Source organism: Desmodus rotundus, chromosome X (assembly GCF_022682495.2).
Source record: "Desmodus rotundus isolate HL8 chromosome X, HLdesRot8A.1, whole genome shotgun sequence".
NCBI lineage: Eukaryota > Metazoa > Chordata > Mammalia > Chiroptera > Phyllostomidae > Desmodus > Desmodus rotundus.
This window is the reverse complement of record NC_071400.1, coordinates 100,307,854-100,333,301: the sequence shown is the minus strand read 5'-3', so window position 1 is coordinate 100,333,301 and position 25,448 is coordinate 100,307,854. Positions and strand designations below refer to the sequence as shown.

At 50.0% G+C, this 25,448-nt stretch overlaps 1 protein-coding gene across 4 annotated transcripts in view; it reads right to left on the bottom strand.

Annotated features, from left to right (window-relative positions):
• LOC112313358 (protein kinase cAMP-dependent X-linked catalytic subunit) overlaps positions 1–25,448 on the bottom strand; it is a 52,021-nt gene that overhangs the window by 12,823 nt on the left and 13,750 nt on the right. Inside the window, exons 2-5 of one of the 4 annotated variants that reach the window (XM_045203248.3) lie at positions 18,189–18,357; positions 10,806–11,069; positions 4,484–4,597; positions 2,268–2,387 (exon numbers count right to left, since the gene is read on the bottom strand). In XM_045203248.3, the coding sequence (XP_045059183.1) occupies positions 2,268–2,387; positions 4,484–4,597; positions 10,806–11,069; positions 18,189–18,357 (667 nt within the window). Of the gene's footprint in view, positions 1–2,267; positions 2,388–3,846; positions 4,090–4,483; positions 4,598–10,805; positions 11,070–18,188; positions 18,358–25,448 lie in introns of those variants that run through there. The other 3 variants (XM_045203249.3, XM_053917320.2, XM_024569907.4) reach the window with 3 other exon arrangements.

Here is a 25,448-nt window from a genome sequence, read left to right as displayed (position 1 = left end):
GAGGCAGCGAGCAGAGCCAGGAAACACCCAGGGGGGGTCAGGCAGGCTTGCAGCCCACCTCGGGGCAGGTAGATCCCACCCAGAACACGTGGCTCTTTCCAGGGGAAAATGAAAACATACTCACCGTGAGCAAACCCTGGCTGCCTGTTAGGGACTACAAAGGTCAGCATGCGGCGCTTAGGGTTGCAGAGAGTCTTAATTATTCACTAATTATTGTAATAATAGAGCTTCATGATAAATCAGATTGCAGGCCTATTATTTCCTTTCCTATTCTTATGCTAGTAAAATATTAGAAATAGTCTATTACTAGTATTCTATTTGATTTATAGAAATGTCCTATTGGAATAGACATATCCTTAGAATAATAGAAATGTTGCCTTTTCTAACACTGTAACACATTCTCATATGGAAGTATATTACATCCTAGCAATTGTAACAATGCTTTATGTCATTCCGATGCGCCCTTTTAATGTTTCACAATTTCGTACTGTATTCTGTTGATATTATGTTCGACAGTGTCCTGGGTTTTAATATTGTGCTTGCGAATAACATCGCATACGATGATGTTCGGTAATGTTATTCCTACCCTCCTACTAGTAAAGCCGAGACACGGGACCCTCACATTGAGCGTGAAGGTCACTGGACCCCAGGACACGATGACCAGAGGGCAATGCTGCCCTCTAGGGGTCGACAGCATTGCAGGAGGAAAGCCGGGGGAGGACGCCCGAGGGGAAGCGGAGTATCGGGGCTGCACGGTAGCAACCTCTGCATGTTCCTCACAGAGTCCCCTGTCACGCAGGCTAGGGTGGCCTTTGTCTCTGCCTGGGGACTTCCTGGGCGAGGGTGCACGTAAAGCAGTGGGGTCTTTGTGATTCGCTACAGACCTCGGAGTAAACAGTCACGGAACACTCTACAGAATCTTAGGTGGATAAAGAGGTAGATGCCAAGAGATGACTGGTGGACAGGTACGGAGACAGATGCAGACATGTGGACAGGCGGATGGACGGATATATAGGTCGATAGGTGGGTAAATAGATATACACATGAATGATCAATGAATAGATTATAGAGAGATGATTGAGATAATAGATACATAGAAAGAGAGGGACAGGTATAGCACAGGTGAATGGATAGATACATGATAAATAGATCAATAGATAGTACAGGAGGGTGGATATAGATACGCAGATAGGCAGATAGGTGATACCTAGGCTATAGATGATAGGAATACGTGATAGATAGATACATGAATTAATTATAAATAGATGCACGGTGGTTAGACAGGTAGAAAAATAAATTTGGGTTGCATAGACTCCACTCTGGCCGATCCCCCTCTCCATGCAGAAAAAAATCCCTCCTCCCTCCACCTTCCTTTCCCCCTGAGAGGGAAGGTTCCCAGGTACAGTCTGCGGACTTTTCCTGCCTCACTCAGGTGCGCAGCAGGGTCTGGCTTCTGCTACAAGCAGGAGTTACACTGAGTGTGACTGTGAGACTCACGGACAGGAAGCCAGGATGAGGAAGGGAGGAAAGCTAAGGTCAGGGGAGCAGGTGTGAGGGGCAGAGAGGCGGCCCCGCCCCACGGTCCACAGAAAGGGTCCCGGCACTGCCCGGGCTGGCTGCCCGGCAACAGAACCAGGAAAGGGGAGACACAGCCTTCAGCTCCTAGGATGTCAGAGTCCAGACATCCAAGATTCCTAGGAGAGGGATGCTTGCTTTACGCAGCTGGCCGAGGGTACCAGACCACCCTTAGCCGAAAGCCAGACTTCCCGATTTCATCCTAGGACACCTTGGCAAATGGTCAACCTCTCACGAAAGTGGACGAGCGGAAGACGTGACCTGCCAAATGTCCTTCAACGCCAGTCCGGGGTTTCAGGAAAGCAGACACTCTCTCCTCCCGGTCGCTCTCACCAAGTCCTAAATTGCTTCTGATGTGCTGATACGCTCCACCAGGGAGCGTACTCGGCTCCAAAGAGACCGTGCAGAGAAGAAAATCATACTCTCTTCTGACAGAAGAGAGACATTGAGACACAGGATAAAGAGTGTCCCCAGGCGTGACAAACCGCTCTGCTTTTCTGGTCTTACTAGGAAGCCAGCTGCGCTCTCAGGGTGCTCGGTCAATGATAGCACTGGGAAATCCAGGTGGGAACCGTACCCCAAGAATCTGCAACCTGCACACACCCGCCAGGGGCTGACAGAGCTGAGGACATGAGCAGGCGGCGGACGTGTTGGGGAGCGTGTGCGGACCCTCCCTGGAAGCCAGTACTCACCCTGAAAGCATCTCGAATATGAGGATGCCCAGGGCCCACCAGTCCACGGCTCGGCCATGGCCCTTGCTCTGGATGACTTCAGGGGCCAGGTACTCCGGGGTCCCACAGAGAGTCCAAGTCCTGTGGAGACAAAGGGGTTCAGTGAGCTCAGCGACCCCTGTCCAAAGGGTTCACAACACAACTGTCCAGCCACACCCGAAACGACTGTAAAACAACAGTGAATGCCCACTGCCACTGACCAGTAAAAGGGAGTGTAGGGGAGAAAAAATCTGGATTTATACACAGACACTTAAATTATCTCTATATAGATGCGCATGTACATATATATAGATAAACATGTACATTTTTCTACGAGTTTATATTCAATATTATTCGGCATGACTTTCAGAGCAATAGTAAGGTGCTTCCAAAATCAGGTAGTTTGGAGAAGTCCCCCTATATGTTTAGTTATGTACCTATACCAATAATCAGTTTCAATATAAATGGATGAAATGCTTCAACCAACAGAAGGTAGCTGAATCCATAAGAAAACAAAACCCAGGTCTATGCTGCCTCCAAGAGACTCCCCTCAGAACAAACGAAACGGAAGTGTATTTCAACAGTTTTGCTAATTGGGCGAAATGGTTTTCAAAGCTGATTTTTTTGTCGTGGTGGGGGTTTGAAAATAAAGTTAATAAATAACTGTGTCGCCCAAATAACACCGGGTAAAACAAAATTAAATTCCTTGGGGCAGGAAAAAATAGGAACGTGGGCCAAGGGTGGTGTAGCTCTGTGGATTGAGTGCGGGTCTGCGAACCAAAGGATCGCCGGTTCGATTCCTAGTCAGGGCTCATGCCTGGGTTGCGGGCCAGGTCCCCAGCAGGGGGCACACAAGATACATCCACACATTGATGTTTCTCTCCCTCTCTTTCTCCTTCCATTCTCCTCTCTCTAAAAAAAAAATAAAATCTTTAAAAATAAAAAGAAAAGAAAAAAAGGATCTTAGAAAGAATGATGGAAGCGTCCCATCCCTGACTCCATCTCAGGGACCCCTTATGGAGCCGCAGGCGTGAATAAGGCAGATCTGTCCTCCCAGGGAGGCTGGAGGCCCTAGCTGCCTCTGTTTTCCACAGGCTCCAGCAAAGGTGCAAAGGGTCAGCAAGGCTTCAGAGTGCTTGCCATCATTTCAATGGCCTGGGAGGCTTCTCACATGAAGGGAGGTGGGGGTGTTAGGGGATTACACAAGGCAGAGGGTTTGTGAGAGCATTTTCTCTGCAGTTGAGGCATAATTTGAAAAAAAAAAAAAAAAAAAAAAAAAAAATTAGCTTCTAGCCCCACCTAGAGGACAGCTGGATGGACGCAAGAGATTCTCAACAGCCCAGCAGCTCTCTGCTTAGTTGGCTGGCTACTACCCGCCCTTTTTTGCCTGTTTTTCACAACAAACGGACAAACAGTTCCTTTCTTTTCCTTATAAAAGAATTTTCTTTACACTTAAAACGAACCGTGACGTTCAATTCCAATCGATAGATTTGGGACGTTTCTGAAGCCGTATCTCAGTTTTATGCTCTATGCAAAATGCAAGACTGACTGTCTTGATTTGCTGCTAGTCTGCATAAGAAGACATGGGCAATTTTGCTAACAATCTCACCTGTAAAAAGGTGAAGGTACACCCTGGATGGTGTGGCTCAGTGGATTGAGCACCAGCCTGTGAACCAAAGGGTCGCCAGTTTGATTCCCAGGCAGGGCACATGCGTGGGTTGCAGGCCAAGTCCCCAGTAGGGGGCGCCCGAGCGGCAACCACACCTGGATGTTTCTCTTCCTCTCGTTTTCCTTCCCTCCCCCTCTAAAAATAAATAAATAAAAATCTTTAAGAAAAAAGAAAGGCGAAGGTACCAACTTCCACTTAAAAAGCACAGCCCTGGGACTAGAGTTATTTAATCATAATACTGCGTCATTTCCTTGAAAGTTGCTAAGAGAATAGATGTAACAATTTGTCAGCACAAGAGCAACATTGTAACTAATGAGGAGGTGCACGTTACCTAGATTTTTGCAATACATACATCTATCAAATCATTGTGGTTTAGACTGCGAAGTAATAGAATATTGTGTTGGTTATATCTCAGTTAAAACACACACAAAGAAAAACAAGAGCCTTGGCCATTAGCTCAGTTGGTTGGAGCATTGTCTCTACACCCAGAGCTTGGGGGTTTGATTGGATTCCCAGCCGGGGCAGATACCTAGGTGGCGAGTTCAGTTCCGGGTCAGGGCGCATGCAGGAGGCGACCGACTGCTGTTTCTCAGACCGAAGCTTCTCTTTGTCTCTCTTCTTGTGGCCGGACGCCTGGTTCCTGCTGATATCAGAGACCACGTGGAGGCGGCCGCAGGTAAGGGGACCTGCCTCCCACACCAGCGTCTCCGCTTACACTTGGGGAGGTGAGTCTGTGCTTCGGCTCCCTCCTGGGGTCCGGGGTACAGCCTGATAAATTTCCAGTTTCTAGGGGGCCTCACTGGCACTTGGTTAGGGGAGAAGATTCCTGCAAAAGCCCCTCAGTCTCTGGGATGGACAGAGAGGCAGCCATGCCGTTAAAGGGCGTCAGGCCTGAGGTAGGTGTGCACAAGAGCCGTACCTGTGTACTCGGGAGGCTGCGGCTGGTGGGCACTGAATAATACATGACCCTGGGCTTATCTCCTTCTGCTCAGGTGGCTCTTACACAGAAGGGAAGGTGACATTGCTGTGGTCAGCATGCTCGCTGTCATCCCTCCCACCCCTGCAGGGGTGGCACACCGTGGTAGCCACGGAAAGACGGGCTTCTCGGTCAAGTAGGATGGCCGAAGCTCTCACGGCCGTACTCCCCCACTTGCTTAATGTGCCATCTGGACTGGGGTGACTTGTGTTTCTCCGCCAAAAGGCATCCACCCCAGTTCCTGTGCACGGGACCTTATTTGGGAGCAGGGTCTTGGAGATGGAATCACGCTACCATGAGCTCATACGGAATTAAGATGGGGCTCATTCAACGACCGGCAGCCTTATAAAAAGGACAAAGAGAAACCGAAAGAGAGAGACAGAGAGACAGACACACAGGCTTCTCTCCGTGCCATGTGAGGGCGTGCTGAGAAGGGGGTCCCATGAAATCCAGGAAGACAACTCCGCCAGGAAGTGGCCCACACCCTGACCTTGGAGTTGAAGCCTCCGGGAGTCTGAGAAACCAATTTTTAGGGGGTGATTGATCCTAGGAGATGACGACCCCACTCTCGACTTTGTTTAACCTTTACCACCTCCTCAAGGCATTGTCTGCAGACACAGTGGCATCCTGGCTTAATGATTTCGCACAGGGATGCTGGAGGGGCACAATTCGGTGCGTTACAATGGTAACCATGGTGATGATGGTGGTGATGGAGTTGATAATGATAACCTCAGAGTGCCTAATGCCTACTCCACGGTGGATGAGGGGAGTGGAAGTGTGCCTGATGGGGGTGGGTTAGTCTGGTAACACTGGCACCCACAGAGTAGTCATTTCCACTGGTTTATGGCAGAACTGGGAGGTGTGCCTACTCCTCGCTACGAAGCAAAAAAAAAACCCAAAAAAAACCCAGAACCCACACTGCACCACTTGTTTAAAAAAACACACACACACACAGGGAAAGGGAGGAAGGAAGAGACCCTGAATCTCACCCAGCCCAGAGATCTAACCTCCAGTTTGGAAGACTTACAGGAACCCAGAAAAATGAGGATGTGAGCTAGCAGTCCACCGCCCCCAGGTTATAGGGTTTCCTGATGGGCAAATGACCTGGTGTGTTTTGCAAATAAATGGCAAGATGAGAGCAACAAAGTCAGAAGGTGACCTTTATGGATTAGAGGCAGCGGAGAGAGAGATCAAGCCAATGCCATGTAGAAACCTGGCTTAGCTTCGGATTCCCACTGGCAGGGGGAAAGAGATGTTTCCGAGAGATTTGGGGGAAGTGTTAGAGGCTGTGAAGGGTTTTTCTCTTACGTTTTCTAAGATGTGGTAATAGTATCAAAGTCGGTTTTTGGAAGTGAGTCATCTGTTAGAGACAGGATGGTGGGCACTTGCTTGAGAACAATTCCAGAAACCAAAATAGCAGACGGGTGGAGAAACCCAACAAGGTGGCAATAGTGTGCTCTCTACGGAAGCTGGCTGATGGGGAGCCGGGGAGTGAATGCAGGCTCTTCTCTGCACTTCTGTGTGTGTCTGAAAATATTAGGGGGATGTTGGAAATATCATGTTGCCTGGCATCCCTAGCAGGATGCCAGAGATAAAAATTCAAAGGACAGTTACTTAATTTATAACACCTGAATTAACGAAACGGTAATAGAATGACTACTAAAAATCTGTCGCAGAGGAAGAAAACCATCACTGAGAAGACATCCTACGTATTTTACTTGTAGAATCAAATTAAATATTCTCGGTAGCTTCTTTTGACCATTTGGGAACATCCAGAATAATTCTAGTTTGTCAGTCTTTCAGGAGGAGGGCTGTGTGTTTAAGAGTGTCAGCTGATTTGTGAACAGAAACTTTGCAGGCCATGAGAGGATGGAAAGAAATATTCAAAGTGATGAAAAGGAAGAACCTCCATCCAAGATGACTCTATCCAGCAAAGCTACCATTTAGAATGGGAGGGCAGATAAAGTGCTTCCCAGACTAGCTCAAGCTAAAGGACTTCACCATCGCCAAGCCCTTATTACATGAACTCTTGAAGGGACTTATCTAAGAAAAAGAAGGAGATCAAAACGATGAATATTAAAATGGCAATAAACACATATGCATCAAAAATTGAATCTAAACAAGCAGACTAAAAACAGACTCATGGATACAAACAACATTTTGACAGGTGCCAGATGGGAGCGCGGTGAGTGGCTGGAAGAAAAAGGGGGAGGGATTGAGAAGCACAGATGGGCAGGTACAGAATCGACCCAGGGATGTAAAGCCCATCCCAGGGAAGAGAGTCAGTAATATGCTAATAACTATGGATGCATAGGGCCAGAGAGGTGAGAGATAGATTGGGATGATCATCCCATAAATTGAATGTCTCGTCACTGGGTGTACGCGGGAAAGGAACACAGTCATCGAACTGTCATCGAACAATTAAGATGATTTAAAAATGCGGAAAACATCGGTCTGCAAAACCGTTTCAAACAACAAGAAGAAATGTCACCGGGAGAACATGAGAGCTTTGCAAAATCAAGCGGCAAGAGAAAAACATCGCGGAAAAGCATCCTAAGTAAAGCCACCGCAAGCAAATAAAAATAAATTCGTACAATAAGGAGGGTATTGAATTGCAACGTGCCAAAATATGTTTGTCCCTCAAGGCATTAAAAAAAAAAGAGAGAGAAACATGCTTCTCTCGGTTGTATTTTCAAAAATATTTTTCAGGATGAAGTCTCTCTGTTTTGTTCCTTTTATTTTGTCGTGATTCCTGGAGACTTTGGGGAATGGCTTGGTTTGGCCGTATGTCGGGACTGCTTGGGGGAGAGCTGACTCAGACAGGGCTGCTTAAGCAAACCAAGAGGAACACATGGAAAGAAAAAAAAAAAGACTAAAAAAAAAATCTTTGCAAGCCACACTGCCCGTGTCTGGGAAGATAAAAGTTCTTTCTAAAATGCATCTATCAAGTTGATAATAAGGCCGTGTTTGCAAAGCACCAACCTATTCATTAAGTTCACGAATCATGTGTTGTTCTATACCGAACTGATTTCATTTGCTGAATCGTAAATAGATTAGCTGATAGGAACATGCTTTGCCAAACTTGTAACCCAGTGCATCTGAGAAACATTTTCTTCCTGGTTCGTAGGAATCCGACTTCCCGATAAAATGAATTAGAAATGAATAAAAGGTCCACCCTATACCACGTGCTGCCAATAGGGGGCAGCACTGATGTACTGAAGCCGACATCAATCATTAAAAAATGAGTTTTTCTTTCTACGGTGTAAAAACGCCTCGTTTTTAGCTGCTTCATTCTTAGAAATGTAGCCAATGGAATTCCATAAGGGAAAATGAAATCGCATTGAACTTCATAAGAAGCTCACGGAATGGCCCCTAACAAACCATCAGAGAGTTATTTGTCTGCCCCAAATTAGATTCCCCTTAAATACAGATGTGTCTACAATGGGATGAATACAGTTCTTTCCTTCTCAGGGCCTCCTTATCTGATAGGTACCTACTGAGCCCTTCAAATGCCCTGAGAAACTCCCATGTTAATCTAACGATATTAATTTAAAACTTGAAAAAACAACCCTCTGCAGCTGTAAGTATTAGGGACCGAGCGTTTCTCATACAAATTTAGGGCCCCGGTTCAGAGAAAAATGCACCTGGGATTCCAAAAACTTGGCAGCAAACATTCGTGGGGACTCCCCACTTTTGTTAGGATTGGGTGTCGAAATGAATGACCTTGTATTATGTTGAATGAAAGAGGCATGTTAGTCAAATGACCTGTGTTACTTAATCAAAAAAGATTACTGGAAAATTTTAAATAACCCGGGAGGTTATTTGTATTAGACAGTGGTGCTCTAGATAAACAGGAGTTTTGAAACATAGATGAGTAAAATTGTGCAGTGCGAACGTTTTATGAAGGCATGTTATCGTCACCAGCTGTGGGTGATTGATATTAGAAATGATATTGTCCCAGACGTTTCTGCCTGGGCGTGGCTGTGTTCATGCTTAACGGTGCTCAGCGACTTGGTGAGCCCTTCGGGACAGGAGAAAGCAAGCTCCCGCTTTACTACGGGATAAAACCAACAAGAAAAGCGACAATATAAGCCAAGGCACAAGAACCCCCGAACGGCAGACCTAATAATGGAAAACTAACACGTGACATGAAACGGGGGCAACTGTGACGTGTATGGGATTTAAAAGATGCAAATCAACGTCCATCCATCACGTTGATTCAGTAATCGAACCAAGACTGTGTGGCAGGAATTAGAGGCCACTTATCAGGGTAGAGAGTCTTGTATATGTCCCGCTAAATTCCACTTGCTCAAACGCCACGGAGAACTCCTGTTCTACGCCTGCACCTAACATAACACCCAGTGTCAACCGTAGTTGACGTTACGTGTGATGGATTTAGACACACGAGTTATAACCGTTTTCTTTCCCCAGTCGGATAAAGCGGTACATGAAGCCAGAAGATATTTCGTACTGAACTGTGTCAAATTTGAGTGAAGTTGTTATTCTGAATGATATCAGTTCTCTGGTACTAACAATGGTAAAAAATATTGGCCCCAATAATTTCATTTTTGGAAGTCTACATTAAAGTATAGATTATACAGTTCAAGCTACATTACAGGTTTAGAATTAATCTGAAATACAATTAAATATTTATGGAGTGTATGTACCATACTTTTATTTATATAAGAAAACACTGAATGTAATAAACTATGTATTCACGAGAGGACCTTTTTTGTGTTTTGTTATTCTAAGAAATAAAAAGCAAAACATGGATTTTTAAAAAATACATAAAGATGCCCTTGCTATTTTTATATGCATATTCTGTTTTTGTCAAACACGGTGAAATTAAACAAGTTCAGCTCTGCCCGTTTCCAATATGCAATAAAAGTGATCTGTTTGTGCAAATAAAATAATTTTAAGGGTAACTCACAACAATTAAGGGACAAGGAGAAAATACAGTAGTTTTGGGAGTTGCCCAGCAGACGGACCAGGAGTGCTGGCTGACCAGACCTGGGATCTGAAGCCGAAATGAAAAACTGGTGGGGACGGGTGAGTGTGGAGACAAAGCTCCTTGGCTCAGAGATTCTGATTAAATAAAAAAAAGCTAACTTGAGAGACATCATCCCTTACCACACCGGTGAGAATGGCTACCACCAATAAATCCACAAATAACAAGGGCTGGCGAGGTTGCGGAGAAAAGGGAACCCCAGTGCCCTGTGGTTGGCCATGCAGACTGGGGCAGCCCCTGTGAGGAAAAAAAAACAAACAAAAAAAACCCCCAGAAAACACCAGTATGAAATATCCTCAAAAAATTAAAAATGGAACTGCCTTCTCACCCAGCAATGGCACTGCTGGGGATACACCTGAAAAAAAAAACTCGGAAGAGTGATTTAAAAGACGCCATGCATTCCTATGCTCGTTTCAGTGTGAGTCACAGGGGGCGAGATTTGGAAGCAGCCCAGGTGCCCGGGCATGGGGGAGTGGTAGAACAACTATGGCACGCTTGCACGGTGCAGTACGGGGCAGCTGTAAAACAGCGGGCAATAAAGACGGGGTCTCCAAGAGATCCCTGCGCCCCACGCGCATTGCAGCAGTATGGACAGCTGCCCAGGATACATCCCAACGACCTCAGTGTCCACTGACCAATGGATGGATGTGGAAACAAAACGATGGTTAGTGCAATGGTTAGTACCCAGCCTGGATGGACTTAGAAGGTGAGGTAAGCCAGACAGAGAAAGCCGAATGCTGTGCGATCTCCATTCTATGTGGAATCGTGAAGAAAAGGAAGAGCTCGCAGAAGACAGAGCAGGTGGGCGGCTGGGTGCACGGATGGGGTGCGGGAAGAGGGCGCAGGCAGGGGAGCACGGTCACTTACTTGTCCACCAGCTTCTTCGCGAACCCGAAGTCGGTCAGCTTCACATGCCCGTCCCTGTCCAGCAGAATGTTCTCCGGCTTCAAGTCGCGGTACACGATCTCCTTGGAGTGCAGGTACTCCAGGGCACAGACGATCTCGGCCGAGTAGAAGAGCCCCGCGTTGTTGGAGAAGCGGCCGCGGTTGCGCAGGTAGCTGAACAGCTCGCCGCCGGGCACGAACTCCATCAGCATGTAGAGGAAGCGTTCGTCGTGGCATGTCCAGAACCTGCGTGGGAGGCCGGGAATGAGCACTGGGCCTCCGGGGACACCCGGGCAGGGGCGCACAGGTGGGAGGGGGCGCGCAGAGGCGCAATCCAGGGCGCATCACTGTGAGGCCATTCATTCAAAAGGTCAGATACTAGCAGCAGCTATTTGCAGAGGTTGGCGCTGGTTGGCTGCGGGTCATGCGTTTAGATAAATTGAAAATACCGCACACACAGAAGTGACATCATGAGTCTAGATATTCGTAAAGAGGCACGTGTCCTTATTAAATGTACACAAGCTGGCCAATGGCCCTGGCTGGTGTGGCTCAGTGGATTGAGCCCCGGACTGTGAACCAAAGGCTCCCTGGTTGGAATCCCAGTCCGGGCACATGCCTGGGTTGCGGGCCAGGTCCCCAGTAGGGGGCGTGTGAAAGGCAACCACACATGGATCTTTCTCTCTCCCTCTTTCTCCCACCCTTCCCTTGTCTCTAAATATAAATAAATAAAATCTTAAAAAAAAAAAGTTGGAGAATGGGAGTGAGTAAATAGCATGTGTTGGTTATAAAGTGGCTAACGGCTTTTGACAGGCTGAATTCTGTCCTGCACAATCCCTATAGTTAAATCTTCACCTCCAGGACCTCAAAGAGGCACTGCATTTGCCGATGGCTCTTTAAAGACGGGACTTAGGTGACATGAGGTCACTAGGGTGGGGCCCTGATCCTGTAGGACTGGGGTCCTTATAAGAAGAGGAGATGGGGACACAGACACACTCAGAGGGACGCCCGTGTGAGGACACAGGGGGGAGACGTCCGTCCACACACCCAGGAGGGAGGCCTTAGGGGGAGCCAGCCCTGCTCACCCCTGGGTCTCAGCCTCCAGCCTCCAGGACGGGGAGGAAGAAGTGTCTCAGGCCCTGGACACAGCTTTTACAGGTGGACAACACTGAAAGCCATTTATTGGACCGGGAGAAATAAATCTGTTTTTAAGCTGCCCTGTTGAAACCATTTGCTTTGGCATCTGTAGCTCACACGCACCCCGTGGGTCCACCGACTGGCAGGGATCACGCCCAGTTCAGCAAGCCAACATCGTCAGCGCCTGGAGACTTCCAGCGAATGAACGGACTGCCGCCCCCCAGCAGACGGAGGCATTATTACAGGCTCCAAAGTGAGAGGTTTCTAAGCAATTACGGGCAGGAGATGAGAGCCCGGGAGAGCCAGGGAGAGGCAGCCCCCTTACACAGCATCGGTGGGCATTGGTCACGAAAGGGAAGGCTACCGCCAGGAATCAGGAAGTGGAAAAAAGGGTGGATGGGGCCGAGGGGGGACAAACTGAGTGTTGGGTGTATTTCAGAAATCTTGGAGGTAAGGAAGGCAGGCGTTGGTGGAGGAAGAATGTTTGCATGTCAAGGAGACGAGGCAAAAAGAGACAGGAGTTTACAGCACACATTCCCAAAACCCCCTCGACGTCCAGTGAATTTGCTACAGTGGCTCGCGGAGCTCAGACAAACATGTCCTTCACTAGGTCTCCAGTTTTGGTTTTTTTTTTTTGTAAAAAGAGGTAACTCAGAAACAGGAAGATGGGGGAGATGAAGGAGTAGGGGGGATTCCATACCTTCTCCAACCAACATCTCCACCTGTTCATCAACCCACAGACTCGCCAAGTGCATCCTTGGAGGATGATGGCAGCTTTATGGGGTTTGTGGTTGAAACTCCAGCCCCTCTCCTCTGCCTGCAGGTCAGAGGGGAGGGCTGACAGTTTAAACCCCTAATCTCCTGGCTGCCCCCCACCCCGGGTAACCAGCCCCCATCCTTAGGTGAGGTCCAACAGTCCCCTCGTTAACAAAACACGCCTTTATCGCACTTGTCACAGGAAATCCCAGCAGGTTCCAGAAGCTCTGTCGGAAACTGAGAGGAAGCACCAAAGATGTAGTTCTTACCAGAGATCCCAGGACGGCTGCCTCGCATGGGGGAAGAGGAACCCCACGATCTCGGGCTGTGGGAAGCTCAGTGCGCTCCACAGACCTCTGAGCAAAATCGTTCCCAACACTGACAAAGCCGTAATGCCCACGAGAGGCACTCACAACTATGTGGCTGAAGTCATCTTTACCCCCACACATCACATGAAATTGGAATGACGAAATGAACTACCAGCAGCCTTGAGCACTAATAGATTCCACAGAAAGATTCTCCATAATGAGTAGAGAGACTCTGGCTATGAAAAGAAAAACTTCCCGAGAGCCTCGGTTCCGATTCCTTCGTCTTTCTTCCAATTAGGGATGTGGAAGAAATATCCTGAGGGGGGAAGAAAACTCCTCAGGCACATCCTTCCTGCAAATCTCCAAAAATACGACTTTTCTTTTATGCACAGCATTTACAAAGAGTCAGATGTCACTAACGCTAAGAACCAAAATATTCAAAGCGAGGCTAATATCACCATCCCCACAACACTTACAAAGATTAAGGCATCACCTGGGGTTTGTGTACTGATGAAACAGAGCCTGTGTCTCCACGAGTGAATTAAAACCCGAGGTCAGAACATTACAGGATTGAAGGCGAGCGGGCGACCCGTGGGTCCAATAGCCCTCATTATTTGCAGGGCGCGGGCCCTTGCCCTAAGTCTATCACCAAATAAATAAAAGTGCATTCTACTCAGCATAATGCTCTCCAGGTCCGTGCGAGCAGAGGGTCAGATTTCCTTCTTCTTTACGGCTGCGTAGCATTGCTTATGCTTTTTTATGCACTCATCTGCTGATGGATGCTTGGGCTGCTTCCAAATCGTAAAAATCAGCCGGATAGAGAAAGGCAGCTAGCATATGATGTCACTCCTCTGTGGAATCGAATGAGCAAAATAAAGGGAAAAGCAAAGTAGAAACAGACTCATAGATACAGAGAACAGACTGAAAGCTGTCACAGGGAGGAGGAGCTGGGGGGCTGCAGGGAAAGGTGAAGGATTAAGCAAAAAAAAAAAAATACTCGAGTCAGAGGACAGTGTGGGGATGAGCAGAGGGAAGGGGGTGGGGGAGGTAGAGGAGGGTAAAGGGGGATAAATGGTGATGGAAGGAGACTTGACTTGGGGTGCTGAGCACACCATACAATATACAGATGATGTTTCATGCAACTGTACACCCGAAATGTATATGATTGTGTTAACCAATGACACCCCAATAAACTCAATAAAAAATAAACTGCAAAGGCAAAGAGAATGAGAAAGTTGACCACACGTGTAATAGAAAAGAAAGGCGTGTTTTGGATCTAACAGCCACCGTACAGGGGCTGGAACGCTGCCGGCTATGACACCCGGCACAGGAAGCACGGCTGTTGGCATGAGTCGAGGCCAGGGATGCTGCTCAGCAGGGCACAGGATGCCCCACAGCACACCATCAGCTAGCGTCCAGTGTCCACGGTGCGGAGTTTGAGAAACCTGTTTTACTAGCACGAGACACTCTCTCTGTGTCTCTGTGCCTCTCTGGGCCCGTCTCTCTGTGTCCATTAATGTGTCATCCATCTATTTATCGTCTATTGGCTATGGTGCAATAATTATCTATCCATCCGTCCGTCCATCCATCCATCCATGCATCCATCCGTGAATCAATGTATCCGTCCGTCCATCCGTCCATCATCCATCCATCCATCCATCCATCCATCCACGCAACCATCCATGAATCAATGTATCCATCCGTCCATCCGTTCGTCCATCCATCCATTCATCCATGAATCAATGTATCCATCCATCCATCCATCCATGAATCAATGTATCCATCCATCCATCCATCCGTTCGTCCATCCGTCCACCCATCCATCCACCCATCTATCCATCCACCCATCCACCCACCCACTCATCCATCCATCCATCCATCCATCCATCCATCCACCCATCCATCCATCCATCCATCCACCCATCCATCTGTCCACCCATCCGTCCACCCATCCGTCCATCCCTCCATCCATCCATCCATCTGTCCACCTGTGGCAGAGGTCTCTAATGAAGGAGAATCTCCCTGTTGGGACTATTTCTGACAACAGCAGAGACACTTTTCCTTGTTGCTGTTGCAGAGGGCACATTGCTGGTATCACGTGGGGAGAGACCAGGGATGCTGCTCCACGCCCTACACTAAATAGAACAGCCCCCTCCCTCCCCCGCCCGCCAACACACATAGAATGATCTGTCCCCAGCTGTCAACAGGGCCCAGTCGGACAGCCTTGATCTGGGTGCAAACACCCACCCTCTCTCAAGGCAGCAAGGGCGAGGAGGGATCGAGGTTTGCCTGAAGACTGCAAGCCTTGGTCCCTGGACATTTTGGCTTTGTCACACCCCCTCTGCACCCTGGACAGTGAGTGCCTCGGCTCTTCTAAAATTATCTCGGCAAGTGGCTGAGCTGGCCTTGGGGAGCGGCTTCCTCCCAGAGCAGAGCGTGTTCCTTCATGCGCCTTGAATGAGTGCCCGGGCACCTTTTCAAAAACACGACCAGTAGCAGCTCGCACGCAGACCTCTGGTGACTTCCCCGACCGTCCCAGGCGAACTCCACGCTCCGAACAGCAATTGCTCGCTCGCCCCGGCGCGCCGGCTGGCACCCTCCGCCGGGCCGTGCGGTTGGACGAAATGCAAAAACCATGCTCGGGGTTTCCGGAAACAGTATGGAGAGCAGATGTTGGGGGAGGCGACCCCAACATTGACAAGAGAAAATGCACAGCTGCAGGGATTGAAAGGCATTCTTCACTCGTGGTGCTTTTCCACCAACACACGTCCCTTGTTCTTAGGCCCTGGCCCCCTTCCAGGTCCCGGCTCCGGGCCGGGCTGGCCAGATACCACATGCTGTGGTGCGCTAGGCACGCTCGGGGAGCCCTGGCCACGCCGGGTCGTGCCAGTGCTAAACATACCTGCCTGTCCGGTGCACGGCACAGACAAAGCACAGAAACAACCATATGCTGAAGTGCGTTATAACAAGACCCCGGGCGCGGAGAAATGTGCCCTTAGCAAAGCCTGTGAGTCAGTGTTGCAGCTGGAACTGGGTCCCACAGTCTCACAGGCTGGAGCCCTGACCCCCAGGTCCTCAGGAAGGGGCGGCATTCGGAGATGGGTCTTTAAAGAGGGCATGAAGGTAAAATGAGGTCCCCAGGGTGGCCCTGATCCCACAGCACAGGGGTCCTTATAAGAAGAGGAGATGGGGATGCAGACACACCCAGAGGACACAAGGGGAGGACGGCCACCCACACGCGCAGGAGAGAGGCCTCAGGAGCCAGCCCAGCCTCCAGGATGGGGAGGACTAAATGTGTGGGACCCTGGGCACACCTTCTGGGGGAGGACAGCATTTAACTCGCCACAAGGTAGAACTCCCACAGCTGGAGGCCTCGCCCCCAACATTCCATGGGTACCCTCTAACCATACCTGGGAAATGGGCCTGCCCTCCAGAACAGATGCAGCGACCAGAACTACATATATTCAGTGGGTCCCCTCCGCCCACTCCTGCCACTGGCTTCTCCATCTTCTCAACACGGGTTGCTTCTCAACAGCAATGTCTAAGTGTTCTTGCTTTCACATGAATCCCCCTCGCTCCTCTTTCCACTTCTCCTAACGTCACCCAGCGTCACCGACAACACGCTACAACTCTCGCCTCGTGGTTTCCAGAGACCAAGAGGAGCCCTGGCGCCCGGCGCGCGGTGTTCCTTGGAGAGACCGCTAGAAATCACCTTGTGGAACCCTCGCCCTGCTTATAGTTTGAGACGTCCCGTGCTGGGTAACAGCCCGAGACGGTTGCCCTAACTCAGACGACAACAGTTAGGCGATATTGTAACCCAGACCATGTCTCCGTAGACAAGATTTACTGAAAACACCGGTCAGCTGAAGTCTTCCCCAGAATCCCTATTTCCGTTCCAAGAACACCCATCACTAGGAGCTCTTCTTCCTTCCGTAGGAAGACCCACAACATCGGTTTCTTCTAGCTGCCCCGGCCCCCGGCTGAGCGCAGACCCAAACTTAACAGACAGGGGTGGAGTGTCCACTCACCAGCTGCTTTTGCATGTAGGAGAGAAAAATAAAACAAAAAGTCCTCCGCGTCTCTTCTCCCGTCATTCAATGGGCCCCCTGAGACAGCTCTGTGAAAGACCCTGTTTCAGGCTTGGAGGAGGTTGCTTGGGAGTGTTTGGGTTCAGAGGTGTACCTCCCTGTGCTGGGGTGTGTGCAACATGCGTGGAGATCAGGGTGCATAACACCTGTCTCCATGCACACAGGTGCATTGGACATGTTCCCACATCCTCTTGTAGCTCAATGGACGCAATGGTGGAGGAAGAGAAACAGAGGTGAAGGAACAGCCCCCACGAACTCTTTGCAGAACCCTAAGCCCCTGGGGCCTGGTTCTGGGCACCTCACACACCCGCCACAGATTTCTCTGTAGAGACGCAGGTCGCTGGAGAGGCAGGTGGGAAGTACCACCATGGCTACAAAGTGAAGGATGCTTTGGCAGAAAGCAAGGTTTGGGGTGGGGGTAAGAGAGGGGCGATGCCAGGACAGAAAATCAGGGCAGACAAGGGGCGCCCGAGCCACACCGTTGGGCCTGAGAAGGAGTGCAAGGAAGGCGTGAGAGGGAGGAGGTGGGAAATGGACAGAAGTTGCCCAGGGAGGGAGTCAGACAGCCAGCTCTGGGGTGCGGAGGGGTCTTCTTCTGGAGCAGCAAGTGTCACAGGGAAAAATTTCTGTCTCTATTCCGCTCTGGGCTCCTTCCACTGGGGAGAGGGGTCTGCGGGACCTCGTAACAGACCCGAGGAAAGAGGTGAGGAAATGAATGAATGTGAGAAGGTGGCCGAGGCCCCTGGAACACCCCCAATCCAGGGAGCTGGGGCAGCAGGCCCTGATGGGACACTGCATTTCAGGAACTGGCGCCTTTGTCTGCAGCCCTGGCCACCCTGGGGTCAGCATCCTTGGCAGGACGACGTCTGCAAGATCTGAAGCCAACGTAAGCCAATAAATGGGATGGTGTGGATGGGCGGCTTGGCACACTCACACGTGCACCAACCACGACCTCACTCCACTCCGTGCCTGGGATCCCAGGAAGGGAGAAAAGGAAGGACAAGACCCCAGAAGGACCCTCACGGGGAGGGCGGGGCCGGAGAGAAGGAGCTGGGCACGGGCCCCGCGTGGGGACTCACAGCTTGACCAGGAAGGGGTGGTTGACTTCCTTCAGCACCGACTTCTCGTTGTGCACATGCTGCTCCTGCTTCAGGCGGATGACCTCGGGGATGCTCATGACCTTCAGGGCGAAGAAACGCTTGGCCGTCTTCAGCTGGACCAGCTGCACCCGGCCGAACGTCCCTGTGCCTGCAGGGGGACAAGAGACGAGGCTGTATTGGCACCTGTGTGGGACAGTGGGGGGAGCCACTCTGTAGTGTCTAAGGCGCCGGTGACACGGTGTGTGCTGAGGCATTCTCATCTAGAATTTTCCATGGGGGGCCACACACATGGCCCACACGCATCGACACAGAGGGTCACCTGCCTCTGCAAGGTCCTTTATTTGGAGGGACGCTGGACATCATTTCTGCAAATGACTCATCTCAGGGAATATACCCCATGCATGTACAGACATGTACCTCAAGAGGTACCATGGCAAAGTGTGGTACATGTATGCCTTCAATGTGTCGCTTTTAAAATGTCGCTGGGATGGAATTTATGGGGGAGACGTAGGTTAGCAACACTACAGCGGTTTCAGGCACACATTTCCGTACTACAGCATCTGCGCCGTGTATTGTGTGTGCGCCTCCCCAAGTCCAGTCTCCTTCCCGGTGCGTTTCTCGTTTCAGGCTTTCTGGTTGCGTACAGGGCGCTCGGCCGTCTGCGTCAAGCCTCTAACGCACGACAGCTTGCTGATAAGCACGCTTGGGTGGTTATCATCCAGCTTGCCAGGCATCACAAGAAACGGACACACATGGAAGACAGCAAAATTAAAACTTGCAACCACTGCGAATATGGAAGGTCCCCAAACCGTCTTGGACACTCATGCGCCGCATGCTTAACCCCAGCTCTTTCTCTTCCCCGTATTCCTGCCCTGCTCCGCCTGCTCCCCGACCCTGCTTGTCCTGTGAGCCTCAGCCTCTATCCTCACACGGCCTGGCAATCCCTTGTGCGATGATGTCATTAACAGTATGGAAGGGATGTCGTCGAAGGCCAGACGAGACACAAAGTTGGGGAAGAAAAACGGAAATCGGTCTGTGTGCTTATAAACGGCGGCGGTCTTCTAATGTCCAAATCCACCAAAAGGATAACGCAAAGAAGTGCACGGAGATGTAGAAAATCCTCGTCCAACAGAGCTCCCTGGCTGGGAAAACTGCCATCAAGGGGAAGAGAAAGAAGGAAGGAGAAATCCAAGGGCGGCTTGAAAAGACACAAGCCCCCCAACGCAACCGCACAACTATTAAACAGCGCGGCTCCTTTCTTTCTGGTACACAGTTCGGAGGTGCTCACGGTAACAACCAAGGAAGAACCCAGTTATCCTCAAGCAACGTGATTTTTCAGCATTTTCTATAAATTGAAGTCCCCAAGAGACCAGATAAATCTACTGGGTAATGGGGTGAGGGTTGGGCGGGGCAGGGGGTGGGGGGAGCTTATGGAACCTTGGCTTTCAAACAAAATTTCCATCATGAATATTTTATTCCAGCAGAAGCAGAAAGCGATCCACAAAAGGCAAGAAAGGGAACGGCAAATGATGAGTAATTCATTTTAAAAGTATATTCTCGTGAAAAGGCCGCTTGGAAGCAAACCCAGAACTGTACGGGAGGAAGGGGGCATCGTGCTGATAAAATAATGTGGGATATGATCAAGACAGAGAGGCAGCAGGCAAAGGGCTCTGCAAAGAGTGGCCTGATATAGTTGAGGCGTTTTTCTGCAGAAGAGGATGTTTCCATTAAGCAAAATGCGTTCAGCTGCAAACACGCTGGGCAGTCCACGATTGCCCTTCGGCTTAATCTATGACCTTAGTCGAAGAAATGAACTCTTTCTGCACTCACACACTTCATGTCTCAAAAGCACAGGAGTATCACTACGCACGATGTAATAGTCTGGCCACACTCTAAGATTCTAGTAACAGAACGAAGGTCGTGCGGCTTGGTCTTCCGTTTGTGTCCCTGGCCCCTTTTTTCCTTTATCATCTCGTTTGTTGCCCATGTGAAGGGATTCATTCCTTTTGCTGGTGTTGACTAGACTCTATTCTGCATTCTGAGCACTCGTATTTGATTGGCTCCCTGCTGAGAGGTGCCAATGCCCACGAGAACCGTAACACACTATGACGCAAGAGATTTTTTAGGATTTTTGTTGGCCACGTCTTTCTCAAGCTTTCTCTGAGCTGTGAATTATAATCACCCAGGACTCAAATCCCTCAGCCCCGAACCTCAGGCCTAAGTCACCCCAGGGAGGTGTGGGGAGACCCCTGAGCCACAAGCTGGCGATCGGACCACCCAGGGACACCACCCGCATCCAGGTGGACAAACCCAGCATGCTTTCATCTTGAAGGTGACGTGTTTAAAAGCGGCGAAGCCAAAGAGAGCCAATGGTATTGGGATCGAGCGGTGATCCCCGTGGAAACAAGGAAAGTGAAGAGATCATTTCCTGTTGGTGCCCGGAGTCTGCCTCACATGCACCCCCGCCTCTCAGCATCTCCCACGAGAAAGCGGAAAAGGCCAGTTTTCTGTAGCTTTGCACCAGGTAACAACGACCATATGGTTATGTCACCCAAGATGCACACGGTGGGGTACAACTCGGCCACAAAAAAGGAGGAAATCCCGGCCCTGGCCACGACACGGATGGACCGAGAGGGTATTACGGTGAATGGAATAAGTCAGACAGAGGAAGACAAATGTTATATGATGTCCCTTATACGTGTGACCTAAAAATAATGAACTCACGGATACACAGCAGAGAGCAGTGGTGGCCGGAGGTGGCTGTGGGGGTGGGGAAAGGGTAAAGAAGGTCAGAAAAACCAACTTCCACCCGTAAGGTGACTTAAATTTGGAGGATCGAATGTACAAGGCTATAGTCACTCACTGTACCATGTGTTGGGAAGTTGCAGACAGGGAAGATGCTAAAAGTTCTCATCCTGGGGGGGAGCGGTGAGGGGGAAATGGAGACAACTGTACTTGGACAGCAATAAAAGAAAAGAAAAGAAAAAAAAAAGCTCTCACCCCGGGAGTAAAGGTGTTACGGTGCCAGGTGATGAATGTTAGCTGGACGTATTCTGCGGTGGACATGAGGTGGAAGGCAACAAGACATACGTTCCGTGATACAATAGTCTTAATTTTTTTTTATTCATAAACTGTGCAAGTGTTTACTCTACATAAGAGTAGAATTGATACAGTAAATGAAATGAATAGATTACCTAGTTACTGCAGAATAATGAGTGTGTCATAATGTACGAATTTATCGTTGTAAGACTCCTTCTTTCCTTTGGAGTTCCCTCCCTCCCAGGAATACCGCAGAAGGTTACAAAACCACCATGTACAGCATCCCAAAGCCCTCAGGTCTCCTTTAACAGGCTGATTTTTGAAACGGTTGCTACACATACGAGGGATAGTCAAGCCTCTGTTTTATGGGGGGACAAGCCTTTAAAAATTATTTTTAAATGGGTGCCCGTTCTGTGATTAAACTGAAAAGCAGGAGCTGCAGGCATGAAAAGACTGACTCTCACGCTGCGAATGTGATGTGTCAATCATCAAAGAGAGCCAAAACGAGGAGCTGTGCTTCGCGTAATGTTATGACGATTCTTTTAAAAACTTGGACTGTGTAGGCAAAGATCAGCTGAATAAACTGAATCCACTCAGCTCAGCACAGGGGGGCAGGAGGGGCAGTTCTTTTGAGTTCTCTTGTCTAGACAGCTTAGGAAAACACGCACACACTAGCAACTCCCTGGAAATTTTGTTGAATCAAGCAACATTCAATTTTGCAGGGCCCGACTCGGCAAGATAAAAACACAGCAGGTATTTTAGAAGCTCCGTTTCTCTCTTGGCACGTTATTTACAAAGCTATCCTCTCTGCCGGGAGAGATGGAACATAAACACTCGCCACAGGACGGAGCCGCACCGGAAGCCGCCCCCTGACACCCAACACGGGGCGATGTTGTGGAAGGGAAATGCCTGGCATTCCTGGTGTACGCCTGGTGCTGCCATCGGCGGGGCGCCTGTGGCTCGGGAGGGCACGTCTGGGACTTTCTACCCAGAGGAGCGAGGGCTGGTCTTCACGTGTGCAGAGCGCATGCCAGCCCGGTTAACCCCACAGCCTTCAGCGCCATCCAGGATGGGACGGAATGACGCCACGGTGTCCCCCAACTGAATGCCCTTTCCACCAGGGTTGTTCAAGCTCAGCACAGGGGACATCTGGGGCTGGAGGGGTCCTTGGGGTAGGGGGCGCTGAAGCATCTTTTGTCTCTACCCCCAACATGCAAGTAGCATCCTCCATGTGGTAACAAGAAATGTTTGCAGAGGTTGCCAAGGGTTCCTGGGGGACAGAATCACTCTTTTCTGAGAAGCACACTGCCAGATAGATGAATGGATGGTGGACACATGGATGGACGGATGGATGATGGATGGATAGGTGGACGGATGGATGGATGGGTGGATGGATGGGTGGGTGGATGGATGGATGGATGGATAAATACGTGGATTGATGGATGGAAAGATAGATAGATAGATAGATGGAAAAATAGATGGATGGGTGGATGGATGGATGGATGGATGGATGGATGGATAAATGGATGGATGGGTGGATAGACAGATAATACAGATTATTGGTTGGTAGTTTATATAAATAGATGAATGGATAGAAGACAGGTAACAGATGTACAGAGAAGATAGAGGTAGACATGTCTGTATGTGAGAGACAGACCGACAGACAGAGAGAGAGAGAAGGAATGAATTATCTGTGCTAGGTCAGGGTTTCTCAGCCTCACACACTGATAGTCTGGGGCGTCCGGTACACAGCAGGGTGTTGAGCAGCCTCCCTACTCACCACCTACCACACATCAGCAGCATCACCCCCGACCCCCTGCTTCAACAGCCAAAGTGTCTGCAGACACGGCCAAGCGTCTGATGGAAGCAGCATCTCCCCCAGCTGAGAGCCACCAGCTCAGAGCAAGCCCGTCCACCAGAGCTTTGAGATGACACACACCCCGCCCAATGTACCATCCAACCCAAGAGCCACACACTCCCCCAGGGGCCCCTGAGCATGTGAACTGTAGCCACGACATTTTAACGGTCATTCCTACGGCTCGAGGGTTCCAATTTCCACTTTTTACCGCTCAGCTCACACTCCATTCTCATGTCCACTCTCCACTGCCAACCGAGAAACAGTTTGCAAACTCCGTCTGTGACACCAAATGCTATGCATCTGTGTCACGGATATAATCCAGCGCTCTCTCTCTCTCTAAAAAAAGGGGGGGTCCATATAAGGAAGTACGGTGTTTGCCCCCCCACCATGCATGCCTCGCTGTGTGTTGGGTGCTCCAGATGGGGCTGAAACAGTCGTGATGCACAGCAGGCCGGTCCCCAATTCCACTACCCTTGACGACCGACCCCAAACATTCAAGATCACGGTGAGGATGCCTCTGGTGGGCTTGGGAGGGTTCAGTGAGCTTGTTTCATCTCAGACTTTCTCAGCTCGTTTCCGAAGGCCAGCGGGCTGAGCAACAAGAGCATGCCCTGTGCTCAGGGTTGAGAGACAGGCCGACTTAGGAGGAAGCAAAATTCCAATGAAAATCGGAGGGTGGGCCGAGTGAAGGCCAAGGGCTCGCGTGTAGGGTGCTTGGGAGGAGGTCAGGCTTGGCAGACGCAACAGCCCAAGAGAGAGCTGAGACTCGTGAGCTTGGGGGAAACATGTCGACGAAAGGAAGGGACTCTGAAATCCTTTGAGTGAACTCTTTCTGCCAAGGGCAGCAGGAAGTCACGAGGCCGAGAGCAGGGAAGTGCCTGGGTGGGTTTCGGGTGTGCATGGTTTTCTTTTCTTTTGTTGTAGAGGTTTCCCTGAGGTCATGGGAGCCGAGCCAAAGGATGTCGAGAAAGAAGAGGGGACCCTGGCACGCACCAGACAGACACCAGGGACCAGCGGGGTGAGCTGTGCTTGGTGGGACAGGCACCGCCAAGAGGTGGCTGCAGCCCAGTGAAAACCTGAGTGTGGGAATGGACTGGACTGGGCTGGGAGAGGGAGGGAGGAGGAATGAGTCCAGCGCACGGTTTGGGTGTCCGAGCCGAGGCTGACAGCAGCCACACAGACAGGTCGCTGGGGTTGGTGTGCGAACGCATGCTGAGTTATTCTGTTTGGGGACAAAAACGCCAAGTTCCTGGATGGACCTGTGGGGATGCTGAGGGCAAGGAATGCAGCAGGTGGCGTTATTTCTCCCCAAAAGATACGCCCAGGTCCTAACTCGGGCTACCTGGGAACTGGACCTTATCTGCAAACAGGGCCTTTGCAGGTGGGATGAGGGAAGGATCTGAGAGGAGGTCGTCCTGGGTCAGGGCGGCCCTGCGTCCAATGACAGGGTCCCGAGAAGGACAGAAGAGGAGACACAGACAAGGAGGAGAAGCCACGTGGAGACGGAGGCAGAGACAGGAGGGACGCAGCCACCAGCCCAGGGATGCCGGGAGCCCCCGGAGCTGGAAGAGGCAGGTAGGACCCTCCCTGGAGCCTGTGGAGGGAGTGGGGCCCTGGAACACCTGGACCTCAGAGGCCTGGCCTCCAGGATGGGGGAGGGTGAATGCCTGTTGGAGGCCACCAGGCTACAACAACCACAGAAGGCTCACATGAAGGGCACACTGAATGTGCAGGGAGATGTGGAGCACTCAGGCTCGGCCTTGCAGCCTCCCCCATGGCACCCAAGACAAACACGGAGATTAGAGCGGTACATTTAAGGGCAAATGCATCTTTTAAAAATTTTCGTCTTTGAATTATTTTGAAGATTATATTTATTTATTTTTTAGAGAGAGGGGAAAGGAGGGAGGAAAAGAAGGAGAGAAACATCAATGTGTGGTTGCCCCTCGAGCTCCCCCTCCTGGGGACCTGGCCCACAACCCTGGCATGTGCCTCCACTGGGAATGGAACCAGCGACCCTTTGGTTCACAGGCTGCCGCTCAATCCACTGGGCCACACCAGCCGGGGCTCTTCTTTAATTAAAAAAAAAAAAAATTAAGCAATGGAAAGTTCTTTCTGTTTCTCTATTATTGTAACATCCCTTTTTTGTCGCTGAACACAGAACATTCTCAGGCTTTTCTAAATATATGACTCAAAATGACAGTTTTTTGAAAAAATTTCTCTGATGTTTCCCTTTTTGGTTTAGCCTCCTCTTAGGTTCCCAGAAGTACGTCCTCCCTCCGGGACCTCCTGTCTTGATTTTTGTTGTCGTGTCTCAACGTCTAGGCTATTGATCAGCCCCAGGT